General features: G+C 40.3%; 3 protein-coding genes across 6 annotated transcripts in view; 1 reads left to right on the top strand and 2 right to left on the bottom strand.

The window, feature by feature from the left end:
• Positions 1–729: 729 nt before the first annotated feature.
• suz12b (SUZ12 polycomb repressive complex 2 subunit b) lies at positions 730–16827 on the bottom strand. 3 transcript variants are annotated; one of them, XM_061060222.1, is made up of 18 exons: positions 16509–16827; positions 16138–16282; positions 15362–15408; positions 15205–15269; positions 14961–15029; positions 14773–14822; positions 13917–14002; positions 13597–13828; positions 13381–13486; positions 13177–13282; positions 11991–12168; positions 7439–7524; positions 6924–7067; positions 6179–6336; positions 5176–5374; positions 4289–4368; positions 3417–3449; positions 730–2684 (listed from the first exon to the last, which is right to left on the bottom strand). In XM_061060222.1, exons 1-18 carry the CDS (start codon positions 16521–16523, stop codon positions 2372–2374), a joined length of 2112 nt encoding a protein of 703 aa, XP_060916205.1. In that variant the 5' UTR covers positions 16524–16827; the 3' UTR covers positions 730–2371. The 3 variants fall into 3 exon arrangements, with proteins under 3 accessions (XP_060916205.1, XP_060916200.1, XP_060916211.1); XM_061060217.1 differs by having other exon boundaries at positions 7439–7527; positions 16509–16826; XM_061060228.1 differs by lacking the exon at positions 3417–3449 and having other exon boundaries at positions 7439–7527; positions 16509–16826.
• Positions 16828–18281: 1454 nt separating this feature from the next.
• Positions 18282–27527, top strand: utp6 (UTP6 small subunit processome component). Of its 2 annotated transcripts, none has more exons than XM_061060537.1 (19): positions 18282–18558; positions 19250–19334; positions 19439–19480; positions 19594–19686; positions 20530–20577; positions 20682–20745; positions 20860–20978; positions 21131–21208; positions 21306–21387; positions 22053–22134; positions 22222–22400; positions 22623–22702; positions 22836–22913; positions 23297–23476; positions 24801–24881; positions 25752–25861; positions 26038–26104; positions 26321–26393; positions 26950–27527. In XM_061060537.1, the coding sequence occupies exons 1-19, from the start codon at positions 18467–18469 to the stop codon at positions 27102–27104; spliced, it is 1788 nt and encodes a 595-aa protein (XP_060916520.1). In that variant the 5' UTR covers positions 18282–18466; the 3' UTR covers positions 27105–27527. The 2 variants fall into 2 exon arrangements, with proteins under 2 accessions (XP_060916520.1, XP_060916526.1); XM_061060543.1 differs by having other exon boundaries at positions 26324–26393.
• misp3 (MISP family member 3) overlaps positions 26608–27902 on the bottom strand; it is a 138285-nt gene continuing 136990 nt past the window's right edge. The window contains exon 4 of the transcript XR_009676221.1: positions 26608–26630. The gene's annotated coding sequence lies outside the window, so the exon portion shown is untranslated. The remainder of the gene's footprint in view (positions 26631–27902) is intronic.

The following is a 27902-nucleotide window of genomic DNA, read 5'->3' on the forward strand; positions in this document are numbered from 1 at the left end:
ATGGACCAGTATCAGCTCATACCTGAGCACCAGTATTGAATTTGTTAAGATGGTGAACACATTAAAGTCAACTGGATGAAATCCGAGAGAGATAGAAGGTAAGAACAGACCAAAACGAAACAAACCCGATGTCTGCTCTGTGCATGTCTCAAGTTAATACTAGACTGAAATTGCAATACGAGACCCTTAAACTTCACAACACATCAGGGAGTTAACATAAACAAGTGAAATTAAAATGTTATGCCTATGAAATATCTAACTTGGACTTGACTGATTGTTTTTCAAACAGCAGATGACACTAGTCTAAACTCTTCATTACATGTTCTTGGGTACAATCAATTTCTCAAATGTAATAGTCTGTGTTAAAGTCTACACACTAAGCAAACTTGGAGAAAACTTCTAGACTATTTTGCTGGTCTTTGCCTTATTTACATATAAAAATAGCTATAAGACAACTGGTAAATTACAAAGTAAATAGGGCGAAAGTGAGATTTTTTTCTAATAATAGATGTTTTAGCCTGAAGAGAGTGACATCATTCAAACAGGGCTACTGTACACACACTGACATGTATGTTATTTTTGGTAAATTACTTAAATCCATTCCCTATTTTGGAGTCTTACCCTGAACACTGACACTCATCATTCAGTCAAACCAGACAGACAGACAGACACAGAAGGAAGAGCATGGAGTGTAAGGATGCCTGGTTTCCAAAACGTTACAGACACAAATAAGGTCAAATGTATTTTATTTCTTTAAATATAAAAATCCCCATATCCAGAGTGTACAGTTCACAATTTTGAAACAGGGTGTTCAGACAATATTAGTGAATACGTCTCCCCTTTTCCCAGATGAATACAGAAAACCCTCCATGAATACTGGAAGCAGGAAAATATATTGATAATTTGGTTTTCCACGAGGAAGTCTGGTGAAACAGTAACGTATGATGATCAACCAAATTCATGTGCACACTACAAAAACACTAGTGTCAATTTCTTTTTTTTTTTAGAAACTTGCCATAAAATTAAACAAAGTAAGTCCTCTAATAAAATGTACTGAACTAAGAGAGTGATGGACATATTACCCTTTGGCATAAACTGCACCTAAAAGAACACACTATGAAGTTGGACCTGGAAACCAAACATGTGATGAAGAAGAGCATATTGCTTTGAGAGAAGAAACTGCCACTTGTTCAGTCATGGAGTTAGAATGGGGAACAGCTAAACATTTGATATAATTACATGTATACACATTTCTGTCAATAATCAGCTACTGGTAGTTATGTTGGAACTCCAACATCTTCAGACCTTGACATGATTAAAAAAAAAAAAAAAAAAACTAAAAAAAAGGTGCCAGCAGCATTAGAAAACTGTCCGCTTTACATCTTGCTCGCTATGCACACTACATGATACATGGGGTGATGTTCTGCTGGTTGTTTCAGTAAATCTTCAGAAAAAAAAAAAAAAAGATTCAGAAAAGTTCCCTGGCTTTCCTTGAGCTATTAACAATGCAGGCCAAAAAAGGCGTTGGGGTGATGAAGTAGGAGTTTCCCATTTTATCTTCTTCCAGGCAGATAACCAGTGAAAACCAACAGTCCATTTCAGGCCTTCAGACACGAGCTGCAAAGGCTTTATATACTCTAGACAATGTGTAGAAACCTTCAGATGAAATGTCATTCACAACAGTGAAATCAAACCCACCAAGGTTTCTCTGCTGGTGACACCAGAAAAGGCTGCATTTAACATTTTGGCGCAGCAGGAATAAAAAATAAAAGAAAGAAAAGAAGAGGACAAATTTACGGTGAGCCTCCTAAACACAAACACCAAGTGCTAAAAGAATCAGCTAAAAGGATACGTTTCCAACAGGGTTACTGTGTGTGTGTGTGTGTGTGTGTGTGTGTGTGTGTGTACAAAGAATCAACAGTGACAATGTTACCAGTCCAGCTTTAACTGTAGTCTTCGTACAGTTTTCTAGAACAAGAGGACATAACAAAGACAGTTGTGCCACGTCAGAGGACTCCCGTTTGTCCACACTCTCATCCAATCACAGATCATCACGTACTTCAGCGGCACCTACAAATGCATATGACGTAGGTTCAACTTGCATCAGTCAGTCCTCAAACTCCTGGTGTGTGTAAAAGTGGGTGATTCACTTTGATATTGTTCATATTTGGTTCAAATCTCAAGTTCCAAAAACTTGTTTACCTTGTATACAGGTCTGCTTCAAGTCAGAACCTCCAGAGACCAGTTCTCACGCCTATCTAAGCACCAAAGGGTCGGTAATGTTCATTAAAGGAAAAACAAAATGAAACAACGAAAATTAAAAAAAAACCCACAACAATCATTGTTCCATGAATTTCCGCTCCAGCCTGCATCAGTCCGTCAGTGCGCTTTTTGTCCTCTTGCCCTGTTTCCCTCCAGAGGAGGTGACGGAGTTCCCATTGCAGGCTCCGGCTGAGGCCAGAATCTGGTCTTGCTGCTCCTCCTCGGTGTTCGGCAGCTCCTCCTGGATCTGTCGCAGGCGGGCCATGGCGCGGTCGATGGTGGCCGTGCTCACCAGGTTAAAGTCATGCATGCTGACGAGATGCAGGAGGAAGTTGCGGCAGAGGTTGCGGCGGATGATGTAAGCACCGTTGTTCTCGGCGAAGAACATGATAGCATGATTCATCTGGTTGTCCGCTATGAAACTGCAGAGAGAGAGAGAACAGAGAATGAAGTGTTAAAACTGTACAATTACAGCCTATTACAACTATATATATACAGCTCTGGAAAAAAATAGGAGAGCACTGAAAAGTGTGTGTTGCCCGCTGGTTCTACTATTTAAAGGTTTGTGTTTGACTAAAATTAATGTTTCTCCTAACTAAAAAAATGAAACTTGATTATAATAAAGAGATGCAGTGTTTTTTTTTTAAAACTTACAATATGTGGAGTTTTATTAGAATGCTTACAGTAAAAATAAATTCTGTGATTTGACAGAGAAAATTGACAGACACGACATGTTAACTGTTGCCGTGGAAACGAAAGACAGCTACACAAGGTAGTGGTAATTCTTACTGAAAGCTGCCGTACTGTTGCTGTATGTGCTGCTGTGATAAAAAAAAAAAAACGTCATGTAAATGATACATCGTCTGTAAACATTCTGGTCTGTTTCGCCTGGTCGTCTTGACTACGGTCAACACAAATCTCGCTTTCCTTGGGAGGTAGTAGCAGAGAGAATCACTCCCATGATTCCCCACCAGCCTCGACGTTATTGTTTTGATTGAGAGGCCACTGGCGGAGGAATATACATACTGTGCCTTTAAACAGCTAAAAGTGCAATGAATACATGTTCATCATTTTTTTTTTTTTTTTTTTTTTTTTTAACGGTAGAATACCAAAGTTTTAACAGTTACGGCTTTTGTGCGTCTGTGCATGCTCACCTTCCGTCCTTCACATTTCTGTTGTTGGGGGACCTTATGACAGAAATTGGAGCACAAATTAAAGCAGCATGGCTTTGTTCAATGACTTGTCAGGTGATCATCAATACCTCATTAAAGATGTGAGGTGTACCTGTGCTGACATTCAACAGACACTGAAATGGGGATGTGCGCTTTTGGTCAACTCAATGTTAGAAGTCATCAGTCTCACTAGTCGGCAAACAGAATTACTAGTCCGTTAAATTAAATATTCACAGCTTTATAAATTGGTGATCGAGCTGTTCAAATGTTGTGCAAATGCCTTGATTGCAACGCAGCCCCCTGCCAACAGGTGGCGCTGTAACCGTAGACTGGCTGTAGCTGCGGTTGATGGGCCTGCTCTTTCAGATCAACTACCCAGATGTAAACAAGCACATAGCATAGCATAGCATAGCGGATAGCAGCAAATTCAGATAGAACTGTTTGTAGGCTGTGTCAGATTAACGTGGCACATCAAGCAGAGCCATGTGTAAGCACATTCAGCACAGGCATGTGGATGTTAACCTTGCAGGGAAGACCCATCAGCTAAAAGGTGCTAACGTTAGCTACACTAGGCAAACCAATTTGACAATTTGACACCCCAAGACAATTTTAAATAAATAGCAGTTTATATGTGACTGTTTGCAGACAGTGTCCCCTTGAGACTTGTCGGTTCATCTGAATTTAAATTTATGTTTAACCGACTGTAATTAGTCGTACACTAGACTGACTTCTATGCATTTAGAGATGCTGAATCAAGGAATATTTGGTGTGGCCTCTTTTTTTCTTTTTCTTTTTTTTTTCCAGAGCTATACACAGAGTAATACATGATTCAACGACAGCTGTATGGAACATACCCGTGCTTCATGACGTGCAGGTTCCACAGCTTCATCACCTCCTTCTCTCCCTCGTTTACATCTGTGAACTCATCCAGTTGCTGTAAGACACAAAAACAAAATCAGATATGTACAATTATGATCTTGTAAAAAAAAAAAAAAACATCTGTCGTCTTGTCTGTTAAAACACTGCAGCAGTAAAAAAAAAAAAAAAAAAAGAACCAAGCCGATTACAATTTGATGGATTCACTTAAGAAAAGCAAAAGCAGCCATGATGGCGAACAGTTATAATGAACAATATGTCACACTCCGGTACTGGTCAATTCATAAATCACAAACAGAAAATGTGTCCTGAGAGCACACAGTCGTGTTGGCAGATTCAGGAGATCGATACTGAAGTGATGAAATGCTGTTTACTTGTGTAAGTGCACGCTGAAGAAACGGCTCTGTGTTGGCAACAGTTTTTAATCTCAGCACCTTTATGTTATTTATGTGCAGGCGGACACTTTGAGTCTTTGTTGCCATGGTAATCAGACACCAAAATCTGTACAACAAAGCTTCAACAGGGATGTGATTGGCAAAGGAGGAAAAAGGCAGGAAGCGGATTGTGCCAGCTACCTTTGTTTGATTTCATAAACTGCTTGAATTAGTGAACACACATCGCGAGATCAAAGTGTCCATCTGTTTATTATAATCAGACACTTCCCAAGATGCGCAGAAAAGCAGCTTCCCAAGCGCGATGCTAAAGTGCTTCCAATCTCAAGTGTGCATCCCTGCAAAGCTTTTTAGTGTTACGTGAATTGTTCATTGCGTAACAAGGTCACCAACATCACTGAAAGTGGTGGGACATCGTCAGTCATCAGTGAAGCCGATCACAAAAAGGCAGCCTTGAGTAAAAGGTTTCTCACCGTGGCAGTCTTCTCTCTGAGCCACTCTGGATCTCTCTCGTCCTCGCTGTCCAGTTCCATCTCCTGAGGCCGCAGGGGCATGCAGCTGTCACTGTGGAAGTACAGTCGGTTGTGTCCGCTGACGTAGGTCCTCTGCTGCTCCAGTTCTCCGTCCTCGGTCTCCAGGAACTCTGACAGACTGGGTTTGGTCCTCTTGGGCCTGGTGGAAACGAGAGAGAAACAAAACCAAAGAATACACCATGTACATCTGAAATAAGCTTCCTCTGTTTGTTTATATATTCACTATACTGTTGAGTACTCCTTTTTCTGACTTCAACTCTGATTTGCTTTGCACAATACACACCTTCTGAGGGTAAAATGAATCAGAGTTATGTGTCATGAGTTGTTACAAAGGGCTTGCGGCCAATCCCTGGAGATGTCAATATTAAAGATCGATATTTAGGGAGATTCAGGAATATTCAAAAGGCTGCAATCAGCTACAGAAATTGAGATTTTCTCTGCACTTAACCACCTTGTCCTATTAGTTTCCCCTTACTCATGGTTGACTCTATATGCAGCAGAATTTGATGAAAAGAAACTACAGCGAGAGAATAAAAAAAACTGTAGTGGGCACATCTCGAGTGACTCACAGATGTGTGCACAAAATGAAGAGTCATAGCTTCACGATGAATTCTCATTTTACCACAGGCAGAGGGCCACACTGTCATGAAGCAACTTCTCATTTTGGCCGGCACTAACCATTACTTAATGTTTGCCAGAGGCAGGTATCAGCTGTACCTCTTCAATGCTCGAGCAAAAATAAACTGAACTCTGTAGGAGGCTTTTTGTGGAGTAACAGAGAGAACTGAGTTTAACTGAGGTCTTACAAATAAATAAATAAATAAATAAATAATGCTGGTTTTTCTCTATTCAGAACCTCACATCTTGATTTCTCGAGTAACACAAACCACAGAGAACATTTGAATGAGTTGACTTGTAGACTTGTGGAGAAGAACAAGTGTACCTGCAAACCAGTATGTGGGTAACCGCGGTCCTCTTGACTGGCCCATTGCGGCTGAAAGCGAAGCCCGGCTGGCTGTGGATGTCCTGAGGGTTGCCAACGTACGAGCCGTCATAGCACTCGTTGATGGACACGTCTATCCGTGCTCCTTTTGGGTGAGGCTAAAGGTTTGAAGAAAAAAAAAAGAGAGAACATTGGTGAAATCCAAAAGGAAACTGGATTCAGCAAACACACAGCAGGTAAGAAGAGGGAAAGAGAAAGATGGAGGATAAGGAGCGTGATGATAAGCAGGTAGGAAAGGCGGAGGTTTCCCTTCGTTGCACTTCGTAGCTCGACAGCAGGTTTGAAACACAACTCCTCACAATGTTTCTCCTGCACTATGTGAGAATAACAGCCACTCAGCAGGCCTCCCCAATCTGTCTCTGTTTCTTGAAATACAAACCCAGAAGTGTGCTCTTAGCCATGCAAAGTCTGGTATCAGTCGACATCATTTTTTTCCCTTACAATTGTAAGAGGAAAGTAAGCAATGCACACTCCACATGTCAAGGACATCGTTGTTGACTTGTCGTTTGCGTTTTCATGTGGACGAAGATGTTTTTGAGTACTAAACGTGTGTGTAAGGATTCTTTTTTTTTTTTAACAACGGAGGAGGAAAACCTTTGTTTAAAAAAATAAAATAAAATACCCGCCTACATGTGGACTAGGCCTTAGACAAATACTGAAACAAAGAACACGTGCAGTATCTCACCACATAGTTGAAGATGAAGCGGGAGTGGGAGAGCTTGAGGTGTTTGAGCAGGCTGTAGAGTTTGCTGCAGTTCAGGGTGCACCAGGGGCAGTGAAGGTCGTCCCTCGCCTCGGTTTGCTGCCGCGTGTTATTGTTGTACAAGAACTGAACAAGAAGGATCATATTAGTTTCAAAGAAAACGAGGAAGTCAACCGCTAACAAATTCACCTGGATGACTGTTAAGAGTAATAACACAACACCAGAGCTACTGTCACATTTTGGTACCTACAGATTCACAGAGCTGAAAATGCTATGACCTATGATATACGAGTGTGCTTTATGAGTTTAGATTGTCAGTTACATTCAAGTCAACATTTTCTTGGGTTTCAAATCAAATCATAACACTAATTCCAAACAAAAAAAGAAAAATGTCTTCAGTAACAAAGACCACAAATACATTCTGCTATTCAGCCACTTACAGGTGGTTGTACATCATTAGTCCAACGGCCATATGTGTTCCTGTGTTTGTTGTGTACCTGATAAAATATACGTAGCTTCTGCCGAGGCTCACACGGGACCTGCTCTTTCCTCGTCTGAATGTCTGTGCTCACTGACTCTTTCACTGCTGACGGGAACAGATGGAGATTTAGTTATTTCTTGGAGAATCACAAATCTTAAATTCGACTTGAGACATTCAAACATGTTTTTAAGAAATGGTAGCAAATGTATTGTTTCACCAAGACATCAACATATGAAATGACAGCACACACACACACACACATATGACTGTTGAAGCCCCCTTTAACACATGCAGTATGAAACATATAGAACGGCTTCGGATGATGCCTCTGTCTTCTAAAAAAAAAAAAAAAAAAAAAAAGTTCTCTGTTATGTTAGACGTGGTTCTGTGTCAAACATGAAAGGACAATTGCATTCAAGGAGCAGTGTTTGTGAAGTGTTTGGCATTACACCACCTACCACAACAGTTTGGCTGTACAGGAAGATAAGAGAGAGTTTTAAGGCCGTGTTCACACTTGACTTCTTTTTTCAACTGCCAGCACCTTTTTTTACATACAAGCCTATGGAAAAAGGAAAAAGGATGACGCCTTTTCAAAAAGCGCTGCGCCCGACGCCTTTTTCAGTTGAATTATTTAAACTTTTCAGAAAAGCGCTGGGTGACGTCAAACGCCTCTCTGACAGCTGACCAATCAGGACGAGTAGTTACCTACGTCCCTAGTTACCCGTGCCCAAAAACGGCAAACTTCCACCAGATATGTGTGCAGTGCGTGTCCGCTCCGGTCCGTTACGGGTCCGTGCATCCTCATCCGTCGACACCCACCGGCTGCGTTCTCAGTCTGCAGCACGGAGAGCACAGCCGGACAGCTGGAGTACGGAGACAAAGGAGTTTCCGTGGTAATTTTACAGATTCACTGGCGACAGCACGAGATAATACGATGTTCGTGGTATAAAACTCAATAAAAACCTTATAAACACGTAAACAAACACACAAACGGTCGTTTTTCTGAACCGTCAAAACGGAGGGTGTCATTCTGAAAATAAAACGGATGTTTTAATGTTGTATCGGTGTGTGACTTCCCGTCCCGCTTGTTCTTTTCTGTGCTAAATTCATGCGTTGTGCTCCGGCGCGGTTGCACCGCAGACTAGATCCCGTTGTTAAGGTTACAGAACACTCGCACATAAGCGCTCAAAAAAGGTGCTGAAGGCAGCGCTTTTTTCTGAAAAGAGAAGTCAAGTGTGAACACGGCCTAAGTTCAGTTTCATGTGTCCCAACAGCACGCAAGCGTTACATATTGCGTCACATCGGTCGCACGCTGTCCACAATTCAACATTTAAATATGCACTTCTTTTGCTCTATGGATTTCAGGTTCCCCTTGTAAACAGTATGACGTCTAGTGCTTTTATTTTGAAGGTGGAGAAACATTTTGCCTTTGTGTCAACACGAATCAAAGCACCACATTTCAGTCCCAGATATATATTATTAGTGCACGCTGCACCACAAGCTAATGCGCTCTGCTGAGAGACAAAAGCTAAAGCCAATCAAGTAAACACACTCCCAGCTCCTCGTCCAGCTCCCTCGTTCCTTGTCCATGTCTACACTAGCGACAGAACTGGGCGTGGGGGTGAAAACGGCGCGTCCCGATGCTTTCACAATGCATTGCTCGCGGGCTGTTAGGACACTCCAGTAGGAAACAACAGATCAAGCTGATTTTGTCGCCAATGCTCGTTCGTGTCCAAGCTGTCATTTGTCTCAACACATTTTAAGACTTATTTTGCAGTTGAATTTAATGACCATAATGAATACTGGAAGGTGGCTCGACCCCTCTGTTGCCTCGTCTAAGTTACTAAAGATGTATGGAAACCATTCTGTTCTTCTTGATATTGATTCCAACACCTAGACTCGTACAATTATCCGAGTATGCCTTAGAAACTAATGACCTAGCTCATTATTAAAAGCTTATAATTTATGCTGTTAGTGCGCTGTAGTTTTCAACAGTCTGATAACACCACACTGTGATATTGTCACAAGATAGTCTACCTGAAACAGTTGCAAACAGATTATTATAGTACTGGATCGATGCATTGACTTCACCGATACCTGATGCCAGTTTAGGAAGATTGAGAAAAAGTTATCATACAGGACCCTGTAGACACTCTTCTAAAGATTCTAATACATTCATTTTATTGGAGAGGACGACACTGCTGCCCATTTACTGCCCAAACAGAATTCAAATTGCCATCCAATATTTTTCATTTGCACATTTGAAGCCAAATTAGCAGTTTGCCTGAAATTCATTCATCGAAACATGACAAGGAAATGACTTGAAGAGTGACATTTAAGTTGCCAGCACTTTCACAGCTGCTGAGTCACACTGAGAAGGACTCAGGGGTAATGACTCACTGAGGGCCTTTTCACAGATTTACATACCACAAAAATACCACAGTGGGTGGTAAAAATCTAAAAAACTATTGAGCCTCATTCAAAGAGTCTGGTTTGAAATATAATTTGTTAAGGTGTCCTTGATAAACACCAACAAACTTTTTCAGCTGTTCATGACCCCCTCACATCTTAGTCATCTGTGAGGTTGTTTTTTTTCAGCCTCCTGCCATTACATTTCTAACAGGATTTAATATCATTTCATAATTTTGCCTTTTCTATTTTTGAAGGCAATCCTGGGCTGAGACATGTTCCCTGTTGGGGTACGCTGGCTCACTTTCTTGGTTGTATGACTGAGGGTCGATGCAGCTCAGTTTTCAGAGTTGCCTGAAGCCCGACATGCCTTTAAAGAAAGTTTTACTTAAAGTTAGGTAGTTTTCTGTTTTCTACTTGCTCAATGTACTCACCGGTGGGAGAGTTAGACAGCTAGGTAAGTTTAATTTAGTGCTCCTTTCATGGGACGTCATTCTTGTATTGTATAAATTTGTGTGTTTTGGGTTTGGGCTGTTCTGCTTTGTAGCTTTAGTTTATATTTCGTAAAGTTATCCAGTTTGGTAACAATTAATGAGTTTGTTAGTGCTCCCTCTGAGGAGTTCCTTTGTCATCAGACCCTTAAGACAATGTTGCAAGCCTACTGTAAACTTTGCCAAATTCTAAAACCTTTGCCAATTTAGATGCACACCTTTCTTACCTGGATTCCACAGAAAGCTCTGACATCATAGGGGTGATAATAAAACATTCTACTGTCTTTTCTGATGTTGGTGATGTGACTCCTGTGAAGCAACATCCATACAGAGTAACTCCTGAGAAGTGGGAGATTTTGCAGAGAGAGGTGGACTTACTACCTACTGAAGCATGGCATTGCTGAACCCAGCATTGGCTCCTGGGGGGGGGGGTTACCCCCTTGTCTGCTCGTTGACAAGAAAAATCAGACACCTCGATTATGCACTGATTTTCCCCATCACCGAGAGCGACTGTGAACTTTCTGCTTCGTGACCCGAGATGTCGGTACACTGTTATGGCCTTTGGAATGTGCAACACACCAGCCACTTTTCCCGCATCTGTTGACTACAGTGTTGAGAGGTGTTGCAAACTGTGAGGCTTACCTTGTTGATGTTGTCATCTATAGCTCTGTTTGGTCTCAACCCGTAGCTCAGCTTGAGGAAGTGTTCAGTAGGCTAGCGACAGCCAATCTGACCTTGAACCTTGCCAAGAGCGAATTCGGACAGGCCACAGTGACTTATTAAAGTTGTTGGTTGTGGAAGGGTTTGTCCTATCAGTGCCAAAGTAGACGCTATTGTGAGTTTTGCTGTTCCAATTTCTCATCTTGAGTTGAAACATTTCCTTGGTATTGCCCAAGATCTTCCTTGTTTCCTTGGCATTTGAGGACTTGAAAGCTGTTGGTCTAGTGCTCCTGTACTAGCTGCCCCTGACTTTGACCGAGCCTTTGAGGTGGCCATTGATGTCAGTGATGTTGGGGCTGATCTTCTCCAACAGGACTCTTCAAAGTGTTGAGCATCCCTTGGGCTTCTTTTCCAAGATCTGACACAAATCTTGACCCTCATTCTGGCTCATTCTGATGTTTGTGTCATCCATTAAGCCCCTTGTGGACTATATAAACAATAACCCCTTGGACTCTTTAAGCAGGATGAAAAACTCCATCCACCGTCTCATGCGATGGAGTCTGTTCCTTCAAGGATTTACCCTGAAAATCCAGCATATTCAGGGGAGGGACACAATGTCCTTTCAAGTGATCCATGCAAAATGTCATTTCTTTAATGTAAAATGTTGCCTTACCACAACCCATTTATGGGAGGTGTTAAGTGCAAAACTGATCTTGTTTTTTTTTTAAGCACTACCTGACCTCCACTCTCTATCAACCTCTGATCGGCTGCACCTGTGTGCTTGTCTACAAAAGCCTGAGTCAAGAGTCTCCCCCTCTCCATCACGCTGCAGCCAGGATCAGAAGCATGGCTTCAATCACCATTTTTTTTTTGGAGTATTTAAGATTATTATACAAAACATTTTTTTTTCTTTTGGTATATATATATATATACACATTTTTTTTTACTTCTGTATGTTTCCTCCCCTGAGCCATAGTTTGAACTACCCTGTGCTACGTTTGTACTTACTCATGAGGGCAGCTCGGTGGTTGCTGGTCCTTGTCTCCATGGGGCTGTAGCTGTCTGAGTTGCGGGTAGCAAGGGGTTTGGCCACAGGGGCAGTGGACTTTCCGCTGGCATCACCTGTCCAACGTAACATGAACTGCAACGTGGGTCCCTGAGAAAATGTCTCGAATGGTGGCAGTCTCTGTGGGACGGTCAAACAGAGTAACAGTCAGTGATGAGGAGGTGTAACTAAGATAAGCAACCCCTAGGGTTTAGATCATTCATCTGAAGAGTGACTGGCAGCCAAATTTAAGATATCACATTAAGTCAGTGAAGAGAAGACTTTTCTTTGAAGAAGTAAACTAAAGGAAGCAAATTTTCCTCTCTCATGTAGGGTTTAAGGTACAGCACCCTGGTGTTATCTACGATTGCAGGTTATCAAACCTGAGGTGCAGATAACTCCTGCATGTCACTGACAGTCATTCTACCGTTTATTACTTAGTTGGAGTTAAATAAGCGCACTGTAACTTCCAAACACATCAAGTCGGGACATGACAAAGGCAACGCACGCTGATGCCTTATGTCATTTCCATTAGAACATTTCAGGAGTGCATATGTGAAAACAGCTGGAGAATTCCAGTAGGACTGCCCCTGAAATCCTCCTGATCTGGTTGTTCACACATGCACCTCACAGAGGGAGTCTATCCCTGTCATACAGGAGGGAGGGGGGGGGGTCTCCCAATATCAACAAAAGAGCAGAGAAGAACAGTAAAACTAGTAAACAGAAAACCTAATGCAGCGGTTTAATTATGTGCACGGAGATCGTACAGTCGTACAAAGAGACAGTCTTTGGTTGTGCACTGATCGCAGGGAATAAACGTCAACACCACCACCACCACCACCACCCCCCCCCCCCCCCAACTCTCTCAAGGTGAATTATCCTGATTATATCCTGCTGCTCAGTTTTTCATGAGATTTGTGCAAGTGTGAAAGCCCTAATTGTCTTAATCGGACGTCACAGATCAGTCCTGATTGGCACATCAGAATAACATTAATCACTTTTTACAAGCATGACCTGCCAGTGAAAAAAAAAACGCTATTTGCAGTTGAATTTTGTCCCCAACTGACAGATCTGTCATAGGGCTGGAGAACATATGCCCTGCCTAAGAGGAGGCGACTCCTTATGGCACACAGTTTAAGCCCTCCTTACTTTTCCATCGAGAATGGTTTCCCATGTTGCTCTCTTCTTGCTGACGGGGCTGTCCTCCATCCCTTGCATGGACACCTCGTACTCCCCATCCAGCAGCTGTAATCTCCTGCAGACGACAAAACCAGAGCGATGATTTGAAGGCACAGCAGAAGGATTAGAAAAAGAGCTTTAAAAAAAAAATAAAAAATAATCACTAAACCTTACCTGTTTTTATCAAAAACAGTCATCTGTGCAACGAAAGTCTCTGTGGCATCTCCCTCGTCTCTATGGGATGAACTTCTCTTCTTTCGACTAGGAGTATCAGTTACATCTTTTTTTTTTTAAAGGACATAAAAAATGCATGCACCATTTAATCATTAATACAAACTTTACAAAGACAAAAAAAAAAACCCACTAAGGGCTAAGATGTAGATTCCCTACCGATGTTTTCATTAGCCTCTCCGTTCACCAGACCATTAGTATCCCTTCTCCCTGTGCATGACACCCTGAACAGGAGCGAGTAGGACTTGACCATGTGGCTGTTACTGGGCTCAAACTCGTTACTGGACACCAGTAAGGAAGGGTAGGCCCCAGGCTTGGTTTGGTTGCTGTCAGGATTCAAAGGCACCTGCTTTTTACCTGTAGGCACTTGCTTAATAGGGCAGCTGACATCCTGAAACAACACACTTAATTGAACACGCGGTAGCAGCACAAAAACATTGCTCTACAAAGCGAGAGACTTTGATTAACGGTTACTTTACCTTGCGTTTTTTATGGCAGACTTTGACAAGTAGCACCTCTAGGGACACGGAATTTTGTTCATTTTCTGAATTCTGTGATGGCTTTTCTGCAGAACGAAAAAAAAACAATCTAGTGTTAATCTTAGATTTTTCTCTTCCCATTTCTCATACACAACAAATAATGGCCATTGTTTACTCTATGTGATGGTTATAAAGCTAATGCTCTTTTGGTATTGAAAATGACTCAGTGGGGGAAAATCTAATCTTCTGTCACTAATATCACGATGTTTATATCCAAAACCCTCGATTGAAAATATTTTGTTTTAGCATGGATGTAGTTAATGACACTAGTTTGTTAGTGTCACCGCAAATCTGCTTTTAAAACAAGATGTATTTGGAATATGACCTTGACATGTAGTAGGAGCTTCCAAACTGCTTTTATTGTACTAAACCACAGTACAGTATAGACATCATCTTCATCTAGATTTTCTCTATCGGAGCTTCCGTGCCGGTTGGAGACACGTATCCATGGAAACAACAACATTACCAATGTGTCTACATAAACTAAAATGATCAACGTTGTACTGATTTAAAAATACGATTAACCCGGGAAGTTTTATATCAACACTTAAACTGATGCATTATTGATGATACTGTTGTGCTGTTGACGTAACGACTGCATTGCATTGTGGGATATTTTTGCTGACATAGAATCTAGTGCTGGCATACTGTAAGATTTCCTCATTAATAGTTTGCACTTTATGTAACCTTTTTTTTTTTCTTTCTTTCTTTACTTAGCCAATGTTGAGTGCCTGTGGAGGTGTGTGTCTCAAAACAAACATATCACACTAAAGTATAAAGAGTCAAACCTGCTTACCATCCTTATGGAAGAACCCAGTGAAAGTTAACTGTAGATGTGATGACAAGCTAAACAACAAGCAGAAAAATATACAGATAAGTCAAGTAAGTGCCCCAGTTTTTAATATGAACAATCAACACTGTTTGGCCGGTATACTGCTGAAAACTATTCAGCAATAAAAAGGGCATTACGGCTTATTTTTTTACCTCGGAGAATCCTGCTCTCCCTTCATCTTCTCGACTGTCTGCAACATATCATCCACTTTGAATGTTTTCCTGGGAGGAAGGATTAAAAGTCACAGGATTAAAGTGAGTTATTAGTACTGTGACTCATCAGAAATTACATTAAACTGATCATGCATCAATTGTATTATGATACCTTGTTGGTGCAATTTCATTTGTACTAAAAGCAACTCTGTTCATGTTGACAAGACATCATCAGATTTCATACCTTCTGGCATTCGTTCGACCGTTTCTGTGAGCCATGAAGGTAAGCGACCTGTGCAAAAATATGGGCTACAAAGGGGGGGGGGGGAAATTGATTAATTAAAAACTGACAGTTCAATAAATAGAATAAAAAAACAAAACTGGCATAGTCAATCACTTACTGCAATCAAGTTTCTTGTGCGAAGAAATCTGTATATCTGAGTTGGTTCTGGAATGAGAAACAGATGTTATTGTGATCAATCAATCAATCAATTTTTATTTGTATAGCGTCAACTCATAACAAGTGTTATCTCGAGACACTTATCTCGAGCAGGTAAAAGACCTTACTTATTGCTATGTTACAAAAAGCAGGTAAAAGACCTTACTTATTGTTATGTTACAAAGATCCGGCCTATCCATCATGAGCACTTCAGCAAAGCAGCAAAAGTTACAGTGGTAAGAAAGTGATGCTGATAATCACTATGGAGTTTCAACAAACTTCTGACAGATCAATCCAGCAAAAAACAATCACATATTCAAAATGAACTTTAAGGTTTATAAAAAAAAAGGCAATTCTGTTGTCCATTTGGTCTGCATTATGACACAGGCCACAACTTATTATCGACCAGCTTTTCAATTCACTGCGTCAGAACCTGAAACAGCACTGTACATTATGTTTACTTTACAAGAAGACATGGTTCTGCCAAATAAGAAGAAGTTTGCAGGGAACACTCAATACATTATGTTCCCCCCCCCCCCCCACGCTTCTCCAGTAAATCTATTCAGCAGTGTCAAGTCACAAACATCTACTTAGTATCACCATGGACTGACAGTCAACATGTGAAGACCTTTCAGTTAAAAGAAAGATAATGAAAGCAATGACAGTGGGGTTAAAGCAAAGGGAACGTCCTCCACATGTAATAGAAACAGTAAAGCTGCATTACAGTGAAACTCTTACTTTCAAAGGCCTGCAGAAACAGCTCATGGTCGGCCTGGATCTGCTCCATCTTCGGCTTCTTCACAGAGTTCATCATGGCTGATGAGGCGGGGTACACGGCGCCGTTTGCTTTACAACTCGCCCCACTCATAATATGACCTGAGCTCTGCGAGGGGGAAAAAAAAACCCCACACAACACGTTGTTAATAAATCCGGTTTAAAGTGGTGGCTACGCGTTAGCTACGCTAGTGGGCGAGTTAGCAGAGAGGCTAGCTAGCTGAAGCTAACATGTTTGGACAGCTTGGTATTTTAGCGCAGTAATGATTCGTTTAATTACAAAAAATCGATAATCGACTTGTAGTACACGTCAGGCGTAAGTAATAGCAACCCACCCTGGCCGATGGCATTAATTAGATGTCCCACTGCCTCCAGCAGAAGCCCGGCAGACTCAACAGCAGAAACCCATGAAGAGGAGGCGACGAGACAGCGGCTAGTTAGCTCGCAATGCTAACATGGTTTTACAAGAAGATAAACCTCGTTTCCCCAACATTCAACTGTCCAAAAACTGTAGTTTGATATCCGAGATACGTGGATTATTATTATTATTTTTTATAACAGGATAATTGATTATCTCTCTTGGTATTTATTGTCGGTGTGGTTCCCTTCAATTTGTACTGAACAACAGAGTGTTAGTCTGCTGTCGGCCAATGGGAAACGGCCTGACAGAATGCGGCGCTGTGATTGGCTGCCGACATCCGGAGATGACACACAACCCGCTCTCGCTTTCTGTGATTTTGCGGGAAATCGAGTTTATCATCATTCACATCAAAGAAAAGATCGTCGTGCCACTGAAAGTAGTTTAGTCAGATGACAATGAAAGCAAGAGCAAACCAGAATACAGATTTTATTTATTTGTCTGCTTCTTTTTTAATAAAACTAACTTACACATTATAAAGTGTACATTGAAGTAAATGGCAATTGATTGATTGAGTGAGTGATTGATTGAGTGATTGATTGATTGATTGATTGATTGATTGATTGAGTGAGTGATTGGTTGATTGATTGAGTGATTGATTGAGTGATTAATTGATTGATTGATGTCTTTATTTTGAACATGTAAAAAAACAAACAAAGTAAAGCTGTAATTAAAACTATGTAGAAAACAAATAAAATAAATACACATTAGAGTGAAAATTCAACGTCCTGCATTCGCTCTTACATGCCCGAAAAGGAGTAGGAAGAAGGTAAAACTTATCTAATCCTACCCCTTTTAACTCAATTTAATAGGTATTAAATTGTATTAATTATACAATAGTATATAATATCATGTAAAATAATTACTTGTCTACCATTATCTAATTATCTAATTACACCAATAATGCATATTCCCATCACCATAATAAAACTATGTACAGTGTACCATCACCAATAGATAAAGATAAACTTTATTGATTACAGCAGCTCAAGAAAACAGGAAACAGGAATATAATTATTAAAAATAAAAATAGAAGTTAAAAAAAAAATAGTATGAATAAATTAAACCAAAAGTAAATTAATGAATACAAACACAGCCCAGTGATTGTAATTACCCTTCCTCATTCCTGTACCTCATAAAAACTATTTATTTATATTATTTTTTGACTAAACTAAATAATTACAATATATGTATGTATGTAGGCTATATATGAGTATTTTATTTAGCTATTATACATATACAGACATTTTAAACAATGCAGACAGTTCAAACAAAGTCAACAGTCATGTATTATGAAGAGACTGAAAAATCATTAATTAATTATCATGTTTATTTTTCACAATGTAAATTAGAGAAGAAGCTGAAAACTTTCATTCATTCAACAGTTCACATAAAACAGACACTTGACAACTTCAGGAAGATTTTGGTAGCAAACACCTAAAAGCAGTAACTCCTCTTGTAGTTGTTACATTTTGAAATGAATTAATTTATTTGTTGTTTCTAATTTGTCTTCTAAACTTTAGGGTTTGTGTTTAAATAAAAGTACTCATACAACTTTCCTCTATCAAAATTGTGTTTCTAACAGATTGAACTAGTGTGTTGGTATCAAATATATATAGTTTATATTTTTAATGTAGTTTGAATTGGTTTTGCCATCATATTTACATACTTGCTCGTGTTTCCAGTCGGACCAATTTGCAGACGGGACCGGAAACGATGTGCATCACAACTTCCACACATGTGTGGAGTGGAGCATCAGCCAGCCCATAGCTACAACGTTTCGGTCTCTTGGTGTTTCAGTTAAAGACGACATTTCTATCACTTTATTTCTACATCATATAACTTACCTGAGTCTGTACCGGCTGCGCGCGCATCATGGCGGAGATCGTCCAGCAGCGGATTGAGGAGAGGATCCCTGAGCTGGAGCAGCTGGAGAGAGTGGGACTGTTCACCAAGAAAGAAGTCAAGTAAGACAACTTCTAACTTACCCTGGGCTTCTTGTTTAAAAAAGGAACAACACACCTCAGATTTCAGGACAAGACTTTAGATAGGATGACAACATTTAGTCTCAGAAGTGACCTCTCAGCAGATATGTTTTTATTGTCACCATGGAGGAATAAAACCTTTGACTTCTTAAGAGAGGACCGAAAACCATTTCATTTTGTCATCTTAGCATTCCCTTGATGACCTGAAAATAATGTAAATAAAATCAGGCGAGTTTTTAAAATCAACCCTGAGGAACACAAGAGAAAATCATGTTTCAATTCTGAGGTTGTGAGCATTTGTTTTACTTATCAGATTGATTGATTGATTGATTGAATTTATTTCAGACATATCAAATAAAATCAAACATATCAAAAATACAGAACAAAATGAAAAGCACAAAAATACAATAAACAAAAAACAATGTTTAAATTATTTCACAAAAAAAGAAAAAGAAAATTACATAATATATTGAATTGATATGCCTGATAAGGAGTAGGAAGAAGTATAAAACTAATTTAATCCTACCCCCTTTTCCACAGCTCAATAATTATTTTTTATTAAATTAAATTAACTTCCTGTGTTCCTTATAATCTCTCTATATATATACAATCTATCTATATACAATTTGCTATACTATATTTGATATTTACAATCCAATGATTTTCCATACAGATCCATTATAAAGAGAGCGACAGCCCTGGAATACAAGCTCCACAGGCTGATCATAAACAAAGAGGACTTCATCGCCTACATTCAGGTAGAAGCCAGCATCTTTTTTTTTTTTTTTTTTTGGGATGAGGGCGTTATTAAATAATGTGTGATGTATGAAGACTCTTACTGGAAAATTGTGTTTATTTTCAGTATGAAATCAACATCTTAGAGCTGATCAAGAAGAGGAGAGCGGTAAGTCCCTTGTAATAAACTGAAAAAGCTTTGATCAAATGTTGATGTGAAGTTTAGCTTTACTTCAAACTGTTTCATGTTTTATAACAATGTTTTTTTTTTTGCTTTTGCAGCACATTCATTACCAGTTCAAAAGAGAGGAGATCGAGTATCCCATCATCCACAGAATTAACAGCGTCTTCAGCAGAGCAACAAAGAAGTGGAAGGTAACCATGAACACTTAAAAAAAAAAAAAAAGAGTTTAAAGTGTTTTTTTATGAAATCAGCTCACTGTAGCACTTTGAGATTTACTTCAGATTAGTGTTGTCGTACTCCAAATCCAACTCCGGTCTCGAGACCTCTTTTTAAAGGTCTCGTCTTGGAATCGAAAGCATTTTTTACTCGGCCTCAGACTGGGCAGACTCTGGATTATGAATCAAGACCGGCACTGACAGGCTATTTTCCCACGTCGTTACTGTGATTAGAAGAAAAATGCCTCTTTCCTAAAGAAGGAATAACTTCAATTCATTTGAAGTTTGACTTTTATCCCCCTGTTACGGCCTCAACCTTCCCCGTGTAGCGGTCTAAGTGAGTGACATGCCGCCTGCTCACAAGATGATTTCTCATTGATATTTATGGTCTCAGTCTTGTCCTGCCTTGGTCTTGGTCTCGACCCCTAAATATCTTGGTCTTGGTCTCAGTCTCGGTTAGTGTGGTCTTGACTACAACCCTACATCAGATGTAAAGTGTGTTATAAATAAATGTTTGATTATTTAGTATTAGCGTATTGATAATAGCTAATGCGGTTGAAAGGGTTATTATAGGTCATGCAGATTAAGAAATGTTAAAAGAAACAGATTTCAATGGAAAGATTCGGCATGATTTCCGTCATCGAACGTGATTCACAAGTCTTGAGAAAACGTTTCAAACGTTTGTTAATTTAGCTTCTCTTGACAACTTTGTTTACAATCTTTACATTAAAGAGAATATAATTAGTATTCATTTTGACATGAATGAATTATTGGACTGATAAATGAGTTAAAAGTATCAAAAATCTTCTTTCCCGGCAGGATGACGTGCAGCTCTGGCTCTCGCATGTCGCCTTCTGTAAGAAATGGGTAAGTCATGATGTCATCACTTGTTTACAGTACGACTCAGACAAAGCACTCTTGTCTTTATATGCTGATAATAATCATCCTCTCCTCTGGGTTTCACACATCAGGCCACCAAAGCTCAGATCAGCAAAGTGTTCTCCACTATGCTTGCCATTCACCCAGACAAACCAGGTGTGGAAGCTTTAAAATCTGTGGTGTTTCCTACACCTGAACTTCTCACTGACACATCGTCCCATGTAAAAAAAATAATCAAATAATTTTTGACTTTGTATTTCCCCTTCATAGTGATGTGGATCATGGCGGCCAAGAGTGAGCTGGAGGATAGAAATTCATCTGAGAGTGCCAGACACCTTTTTCTGAGGGCTCTGCGTTTCCATCCCAACAACAAGAAAGTTTATCAGGAGGTAAAACCACTTGTACCTTCTTTAAGTACCTTCTTTTTTGATCGTACAAAATCCAGTGACAAGCCGTGTAGGCAGCAGGTGTAGAAAAGATAGTTGTGATTGTGGATTGGTCAAATATTCTGGTCTAATTTCCGACAACAACTCTGCCTCAGTACTTTCGTATGGAGCTGCTTCACTGTGAGAAACTGAGGAAGCAGAAGGAGGAGCTGGAACTGGCTCAGATGGACCTGGTGAGTGTGTCACAGGTTAAACACAAACACAAACACACACACACGATGCATGAGGGCTGACAACTGTGTCTTAATATCGGCTCTTTCCTCTTCTCAGGGTGAATATGAGTTCTCTCCAGAGATCCTGAGTGCTAAACTAGCCGAGATTGTGTACAGAGAGTCTACTGGGAAAATCAAAGGTAGGAGATTCTAGGTTTTTCTAAGTTTGTGGTCCAAACCATGACATTTGTGACCCGTTGCACACCTACAAATGGTGCTGACTTAGACTGTTGCCTAAGTAAATGATGATTTGTCAAGATATTTCCTCATTTAGACAAGAATGTCGTCCATTTCTATAAGGAGAAAGTTGCATACAGAAGCAGGGAGACAGTTGAACAATCCTGCAAAATGATTTTCCTGTCATATTTTGCACTTACATCCTGTTGTAACTTCATGTATCCACACACACACACACACACACACACACACTGATTTTAGCATGTGTTTATATGTTTTCAACCAGCTGTAAGACAAATTAATGTAAGTCAATAAAGTTAGAGCACATGCAAGGTGTCAATTATTAAAAAATTAAGCTTTTTAAAATGGGTTTTAATCTGAAAAACAGATCAGACAAAATAAATGAAATCTTTAAGGTGCTAGGAGGAAAGTTTTAGATAGAAGGAGTCACGTTAATTGTTTGCTAAGATAACTGGCTTCATATTTAAGATGCAGTCACAAGAGTGCTATCAAATGATCCCTCAGCTCTGCAAATAAAAAAGATAACCGTTCTTTCTATATGAAAAACTTCAGAAAGTTCCCAAACCACGCCTCTCTTAACTTTGTTCTTGTTTTTCTCTCCTTTTAGAAGCAGAGTTTGTCATCTCCCTTCTGGACATAGCAGCCATCTTTAAGTTCACCAAAGAACTCCAGGACTTTATCCTGCAGGAGTAAGACCCCGAGCACACTCACACAAGACTACCTTCACTTTCTTATATATTAATATGTGATCTAATATTTCATCACTTTGTTTGCAGCTTACAGGCCAACTACACTGAAGACAGCCTGACGTGGGATTTCATGGCTAGGAGGGAGCTGGAGGCTCCGGGGGCAGGAGAGGAGCTGCAGACGGCTAAAGGCCGAGCTTCAGATACCAACCGCAGAGAGGAGCGCTGCTGCCAGGTCTATGAGGAGGGGGTCAAGAGCCTCAACACTGGTAAGAACCTCGTGCACACACACAGAGTGAATAGACATCGTGCCTTGGGTTACTCCTGTTTAGTTCTCTTTTCTCTTTATCATCTCTAAAACATAACTATATTCAATCTGGCTTTCTGAAATGCCTTGAATGTATTCATTTTCTGCGGACTTTAAAAAAAAAAAAAAAAAAAAAAAAATGTAGTAATACAACATCTCCATGCATGTCTTCTTTTCGCTGCAGAGCCCATGTGGACATGCTATGCTGCCTTTTGCTTGGAAAGGCTGAAGAGGAAGACAAACGTGCAAGAGCTGAAGGAAAAGGTAGCCGAAAAGTTCAGTCAAGTAAACCAACATACATGAGCTGCTCCGGTGTTTCTGGCGCAGCGGTTTTTTTTTTAAAATAGTTAATCCTGACGCCTGTGTTTCTGTGTGTGTGTGTGTGTGTGTGTGACAGAGGCAGGAGAGGCTGCTGGGAGTGCTGCAGCGGGCCCACAACTCCTCACTGCTGAAGGAGGAGTACTATAAGAACTGGGTGAGGGGCTTCATTCAATGTGCAAGTGGAATCAAAGGGGGGGGCTTTAACCTTTAATGTGTATTTCATTCATCACGTTTGACTAGAAGATGATCATTCTACTCTAGATTTATTATTCAAGTCAGAGTGTTTTTGGTGTTTTACTTGAATGCATTCTATTTAAAAGTGTTTCTAACACTGTGCGTCCCTCATGTACAGTGTGTTAATGGAGAGGGCAAAATATTAGGAACACTTTTCAGTATAATGCCCTCTAATAAATCTCCAGCTCCACTGTGACTTCAATATTAAAGATGATTAAACATCATTTATCAAAAGAAGCAGATGGTAATGGCACATTTGGACCGCTGTCCTCCAATAACTTTGTCTTTTATTTTCACATGAAGTTGCAGGTCCTGCTCTCATCTGAAGACGCGGAGGGAGCGGCCAGCGTTGCCGTGGCAGCCACGCAGCGCTACAGCCAATCAGTGTCAGTGTGGCGCCTGAGTCTGCAGACGCTGATGCACTTGGAGAGTGGAGCCGTGGGCAAGCTATTCCAGGACGCGCTCACACACGTGAATCCCAAGGTACGCGGCGCGTCACGATCACACGGCCACGCCAATTAACTGATTTGTTCTCAATCACATCAAGTTTTGGCCATTTTCACGGTGTAAACTGAGCACATCAGCTGTGCTTCTATTACAACAGACACACTTATCCCCAAGGCGCACACACACACACACACACACACACACACACTTACTTATCAGCCACCAGCCTGATGTTTAAGTGGGCCATCTCCTTGGCCCAGTTACTCTGAATTCCATTAAACCAAGTTCTTCAATTGGCTCTCTCCGCCCCCTTGTATTCCAGAAGAGGCTCAAGATGTGTAAGAGATTTCAATTTAAGCCGTCAGTTAAAAACACAAGGATTAGCATGCGGTGTTAGAATTTCAATTAAAGTTGAAGTGAACCCTAAATGAGGACGACAACTGTTTGAACCAGTTACTCCTGACACGTTTAGAAGCTCTGCATAAGGATCAAACTAACCCTCAGAAGTTCCCCGACACACCTCAGATTTTGTTGTCAGTCATAAAGTTGTTTTTTTTACCTCGTTTAATCATCAGTGATGATTTTCTGAAGTGAGACTTGCTTCTTTTAAAAAAAAATTTAAAAAAATTCAGACAGTACAACATGATGTCACATAAAAGTAAATCAGATCATCTGCATAGAGTAAAACAAAAAGCCCCAGTTAAACAGAAAATTCTATAAAATCATTAGAAATTAAGTATCTGATTTTTTTTTCCATCATTCTGCTTTGCCTTGTCACTCCTACCCTTCACACACATGTACAGAACAATGCTGAATATCACAGTATTATGCTGTGTGAGTATGTTTCTCTCAGCCGCAGGAGTTTCTAAGTTGTTGGTAGAATAGCTGTTTGTTACTGTGGGGGTGTTTGGGGGGGTTTAACAGACTGTGTGAGGAGGCTTACTACATGCTGCTTGTTAGTTAAGTCTTTTCTTCTTGAGATAAACACCCTCTTTAAGTGTTGGGAAATACTATAAACCCCCAGGTTTTGGTGTTTGGTTGCTGAAAAATGTAACGTTTTTTTTCTGAGCACAAAAGTGTAAATACATCAATGAAGAAAATGTGAAATATCTGACTTAAACCAGTTTGATGTGAGATACAATTTACACATTTCTGATTGTGATCCTGCTACCTCAGAGCTAATTACAGTAACTTGCCGCTCGGCTGCTACCCCAAGAAATCTGTTAAAGCTAGACACGCTCAGGTATGTTTGCATCACTTCTCCTCCTGAAGTGTGACGCTGAAGGGAAGCATGCTCACGTCTCTCTGAGCAACACAAGCCCCCGCTAATAACTGAATCTTTCTCATCCTGTTTTGACAGGAGAGTCTACCTCTGTGGCAGCTGCAGGTCCAGTGGAGCGTGGCCAACCAGAGTCCTGAGGAGACAGAAGCCGTCTTCAAGGTACCTTGAATCCACCAGATTCACTATAAGACTACACTGTGTAGGGTTGTCGCAACACCAGAGTTTGAAACTTCAATACAACTCTAGTAACAATTAAACGATATTGATCCTTGTTTCAGTAACACAGGATGAAAGTAGAAGTCCTGGACACTTGATATTTGGTCATTAATAACCAAAAAAATGAAGCCAAACTCCTGCTCACTGTCTACAATGCACAGATTCACATTCATAATGCCAATGAATTTCGATACTATTGATTATGAAAAGAATAGATTAGGGCAGAATGGTTAAGGCGTGCGCCCTATGTACAGAGGCTGTGGTCCCCGAAGCAAGCGGCCCGGGTTCAAATCTGACCTGTGGTTCATTTCCTTCCAGCGTGTCATTCCTTTCTCTCTGTGGCCCTGGTTTCCGACTCCGTCCACTGTCCTGTCTCTACAAAAAATATCTTACAAAATAAAAAAAAAACAAGTGCTATCGCAAAGTGTTGGAGCATCAACAACAACCTTAACACTGAACGCTCTCGCTAACATCCACATGTCCTGACTGCATGAACAGTTGTGTATTTCTTCAGTGTAGACCACAACCACATCCTCTATATGTCTTAGTTATCACAACACGTTTGGTATTCTTATTCATTTCAAGATATTCTGAAAAAAAGAAAGCCAGACATAAACATAGACAGCACTGGTACATGAACACCTATGTTGTGTGTAATATAAAAGGTGAAAACACTGAAGGTTTTACTCCTGCAGAGAAATACTTCTGATAAAGCAGAACAGATTTTTTTAGCCCCCTTAATGCTTGCTCTGGTTTTGCCTCTGAAACGAGACACTGACTCAGACAGTTTTTTTTTCTCCTGTTTGTTCCCAGAGAGGTCTGCTGTCTGCTGTAGCGGCTGTTGCCATGGAGATGAAAGAGAGCTACCTTGATTGGTCGTTCTCCACTGGAGGCTACAAAAAAGCGAGAAAGACCTTTACAAGGTAAAAACAAAGATGTCTGTCTGCTTGTGTTGTTATTTAACTAAATAAATGACAATGTTTTTATCAAATGAGTATCATAAATCATTGTAGTAAAAATGCAAACTAAACTCTGGGGATTCTAATTGTATTTTTATGAAGTTGAGGATTTTAATCTTTTATTTTGTTTCTCTCTGTAGCTTAAATGAAAACCGACCTCTGTCCAAAGCCTTTTTCACCAAGATGATTCAGATCGAGAAGGAACAAGTACGTACGCAAACCATGTGACACCTAACACAAAAAACAAGAACAAATCTAAAACCTTAAACTTTTAGGAATAGATTACATGGACAGTGTTTTAAATTATTTTGACTAAAATGAAAGAACAAAATCTGAGACATGGAGTAAGATTTCTGCGCTCTCATATGTTGACATTACTGATAAACCAAGATGATAGATAACGATGTTCTTTGTTCTTTTAAGGAGACTCCAAAGATGAGCTGTCTGAGAGATTACTACGAGAGGGCGCTGCAGGAGTTTGGCACCTCAGACGACGGTGAGCAGAGTTCAGATGACTTAAAGCAGTGGCCCCACCGCCAACTCCTTTTTTTCAACCAATCAGATTAATTGAATGAAAGATTGTGCAGTTTGGACCTCAGACGGTAAAAAAAACATGTCACTGAACAAAACAAACGTGTTCAAAAAGCGCGCCGTCAACATATTTTTTTTGCCAGGCACACGTTTGCGACCCACTCAAAACAGCTCCGTGACCCACTTTTGGGTCCTGACCCACCTGTTGAGAACCACAGACTGAAAGGAAAAAGAGTCGGAAGTGTTATTTAAAATATTTATTCACAATGTCTTGTTATTCAAGTATTAAGGACTACATTCCCTCTAACATAGAGCTAAAACAAATGATGTGTTTATGTCAAACATTTTTAAAGTCATGTGACCCGACAGCTCAGATCTGATGTGGAGATAACAATGAAAATACATTCCTGGACAAATACTGGATCCCACTTAAACTGCTGGTCTGGTTTCAAAGAAGGAGTTCTAACTGTGGCTGTGGGAAGTGTTCTAATGGTTTCTGTTGTTTTTCTGTTTTGCTGCAGATCTGTGGCTGAAGTACATCCAGGAGGAGCTGGGACCCCAAGGGCAGCCGGAGAACTGCGGGAAGATCCACTGGAGAGCCATGAAGTTTCTGGAGGGGGAGAGCGTGGAGAGGTTCACTTCCAAATATACTCTCCTTCAGACTGGACACTTGTGAGCAGCGCTGACGGGTTCAGAGTTCAGAGGACGACTGGAAGCGTTTCAACAAACCGTGCCGAAGTTCATCAGCTGAAGGAGCAGCACCCTGTTAGAATCTGGTGCTATGCCCATCCATGAATTGTTTCAATGCTTTCCAGTGGCAATCCAGCGCTGCAGTTTCTCAAGTTTGCTGCCCAGCAATGTTGAACAAAATGTTCTTGAAGTTGCGATTGCAGCTTTAAGTTGTAACATTTAACAGCTCAGATTTCCAACTTGAATCCACTTTGCATTTTTTATTTACAGATCCTGATTTGATACCAGACCAATGTGGGACAAGTGTTGTTATGTCAAAATGTCCGCTTGAATAGAATTCCACATTTTCTTCGAGAGTAACAACTTTGATACTGTTGTCATGATATTAAAAAACAGTCTTTGAAATGTTTTCTTTGTGATCCCTCTGAGTCAGAACAAATGTACACACACACCTTGTTCCTGTTTCTTTATCTCTGAAGTTAATGTAGGTAACCGTGACGACTAGATCAGTTGTCCTCTGAAAGTCTCTTTTTAAACTATGATCCAGTGTTTACAGTCAGTACCAATAATCACAATCAAAAATGCCCACCTTTCAGGCCTTACAAAAACACATTAAGCAGCAGTAAGTACTACATGATGACATTTTGTCAGACTAGCTAAAATCACTGAATGTATTTACAATTTGTAAGGACACTTAGTTCAAGTGATTCATTAAAGCAGCAGCTTCTACACGATGTAACAGTTATGAGGTAAAAAAAACTCTAATAATCAGAATGATACAGAT

This window comes from Labrus mixtus, chromosome 2 (genome assembly GCF_963584025.1).
Source record: "Labrus mixtus chromosome 2, fLabMix1.1, whole genome shotgun sequence".
NCBI lineage: Eukaryota > Metazoa > Chordata > Actinopteri > Labriformes > Labridae > Labrus > Labrus mixtus.

Excerpts from the sequence above, each read along its gene's own strand:
- suz12b (XM_061060217.1), bottom strand. Across the intron at positions 6,337-6,923 it reads GCTTCATCTTCAACTATGTG|CCTCACCCAAAAGGAGCACG; the intron begins GTGAGATACTGC and ends TCAAACCTTTAG. Across the intron at positions 2,685-3,416 it reads AGAAATGTGAAGGACGGAAG|TTTCATAGCGGACAACCAGA; the intron begins GTGAGCATGCAC and ends CTCTCTCTGCAG.
- utp6 (XM_061060537.1), top strand. The coding sequence starts at position 18,467 with ATGGCGGAGATCGTCCAGCAGCGGATTGAGGAGAGGATCCCTGAGCTG. Across the intron at positions 22,703-22,835 it reads TGCAAGAGCTGAAGGAAAAG|AGGCAGGAGAGGCTGCTGGG; the intron begins GTAGCCGAAAAG and ends TGTGTGTGACAG. Across the intron at positions 26,394-26,949 it reads GTTTGGCACCTCAGACGACG|ATCTGTGGCTGAAGTACATC; the intron begins GTGAGCAGAGTT and ends GTTTTGCTGCAG.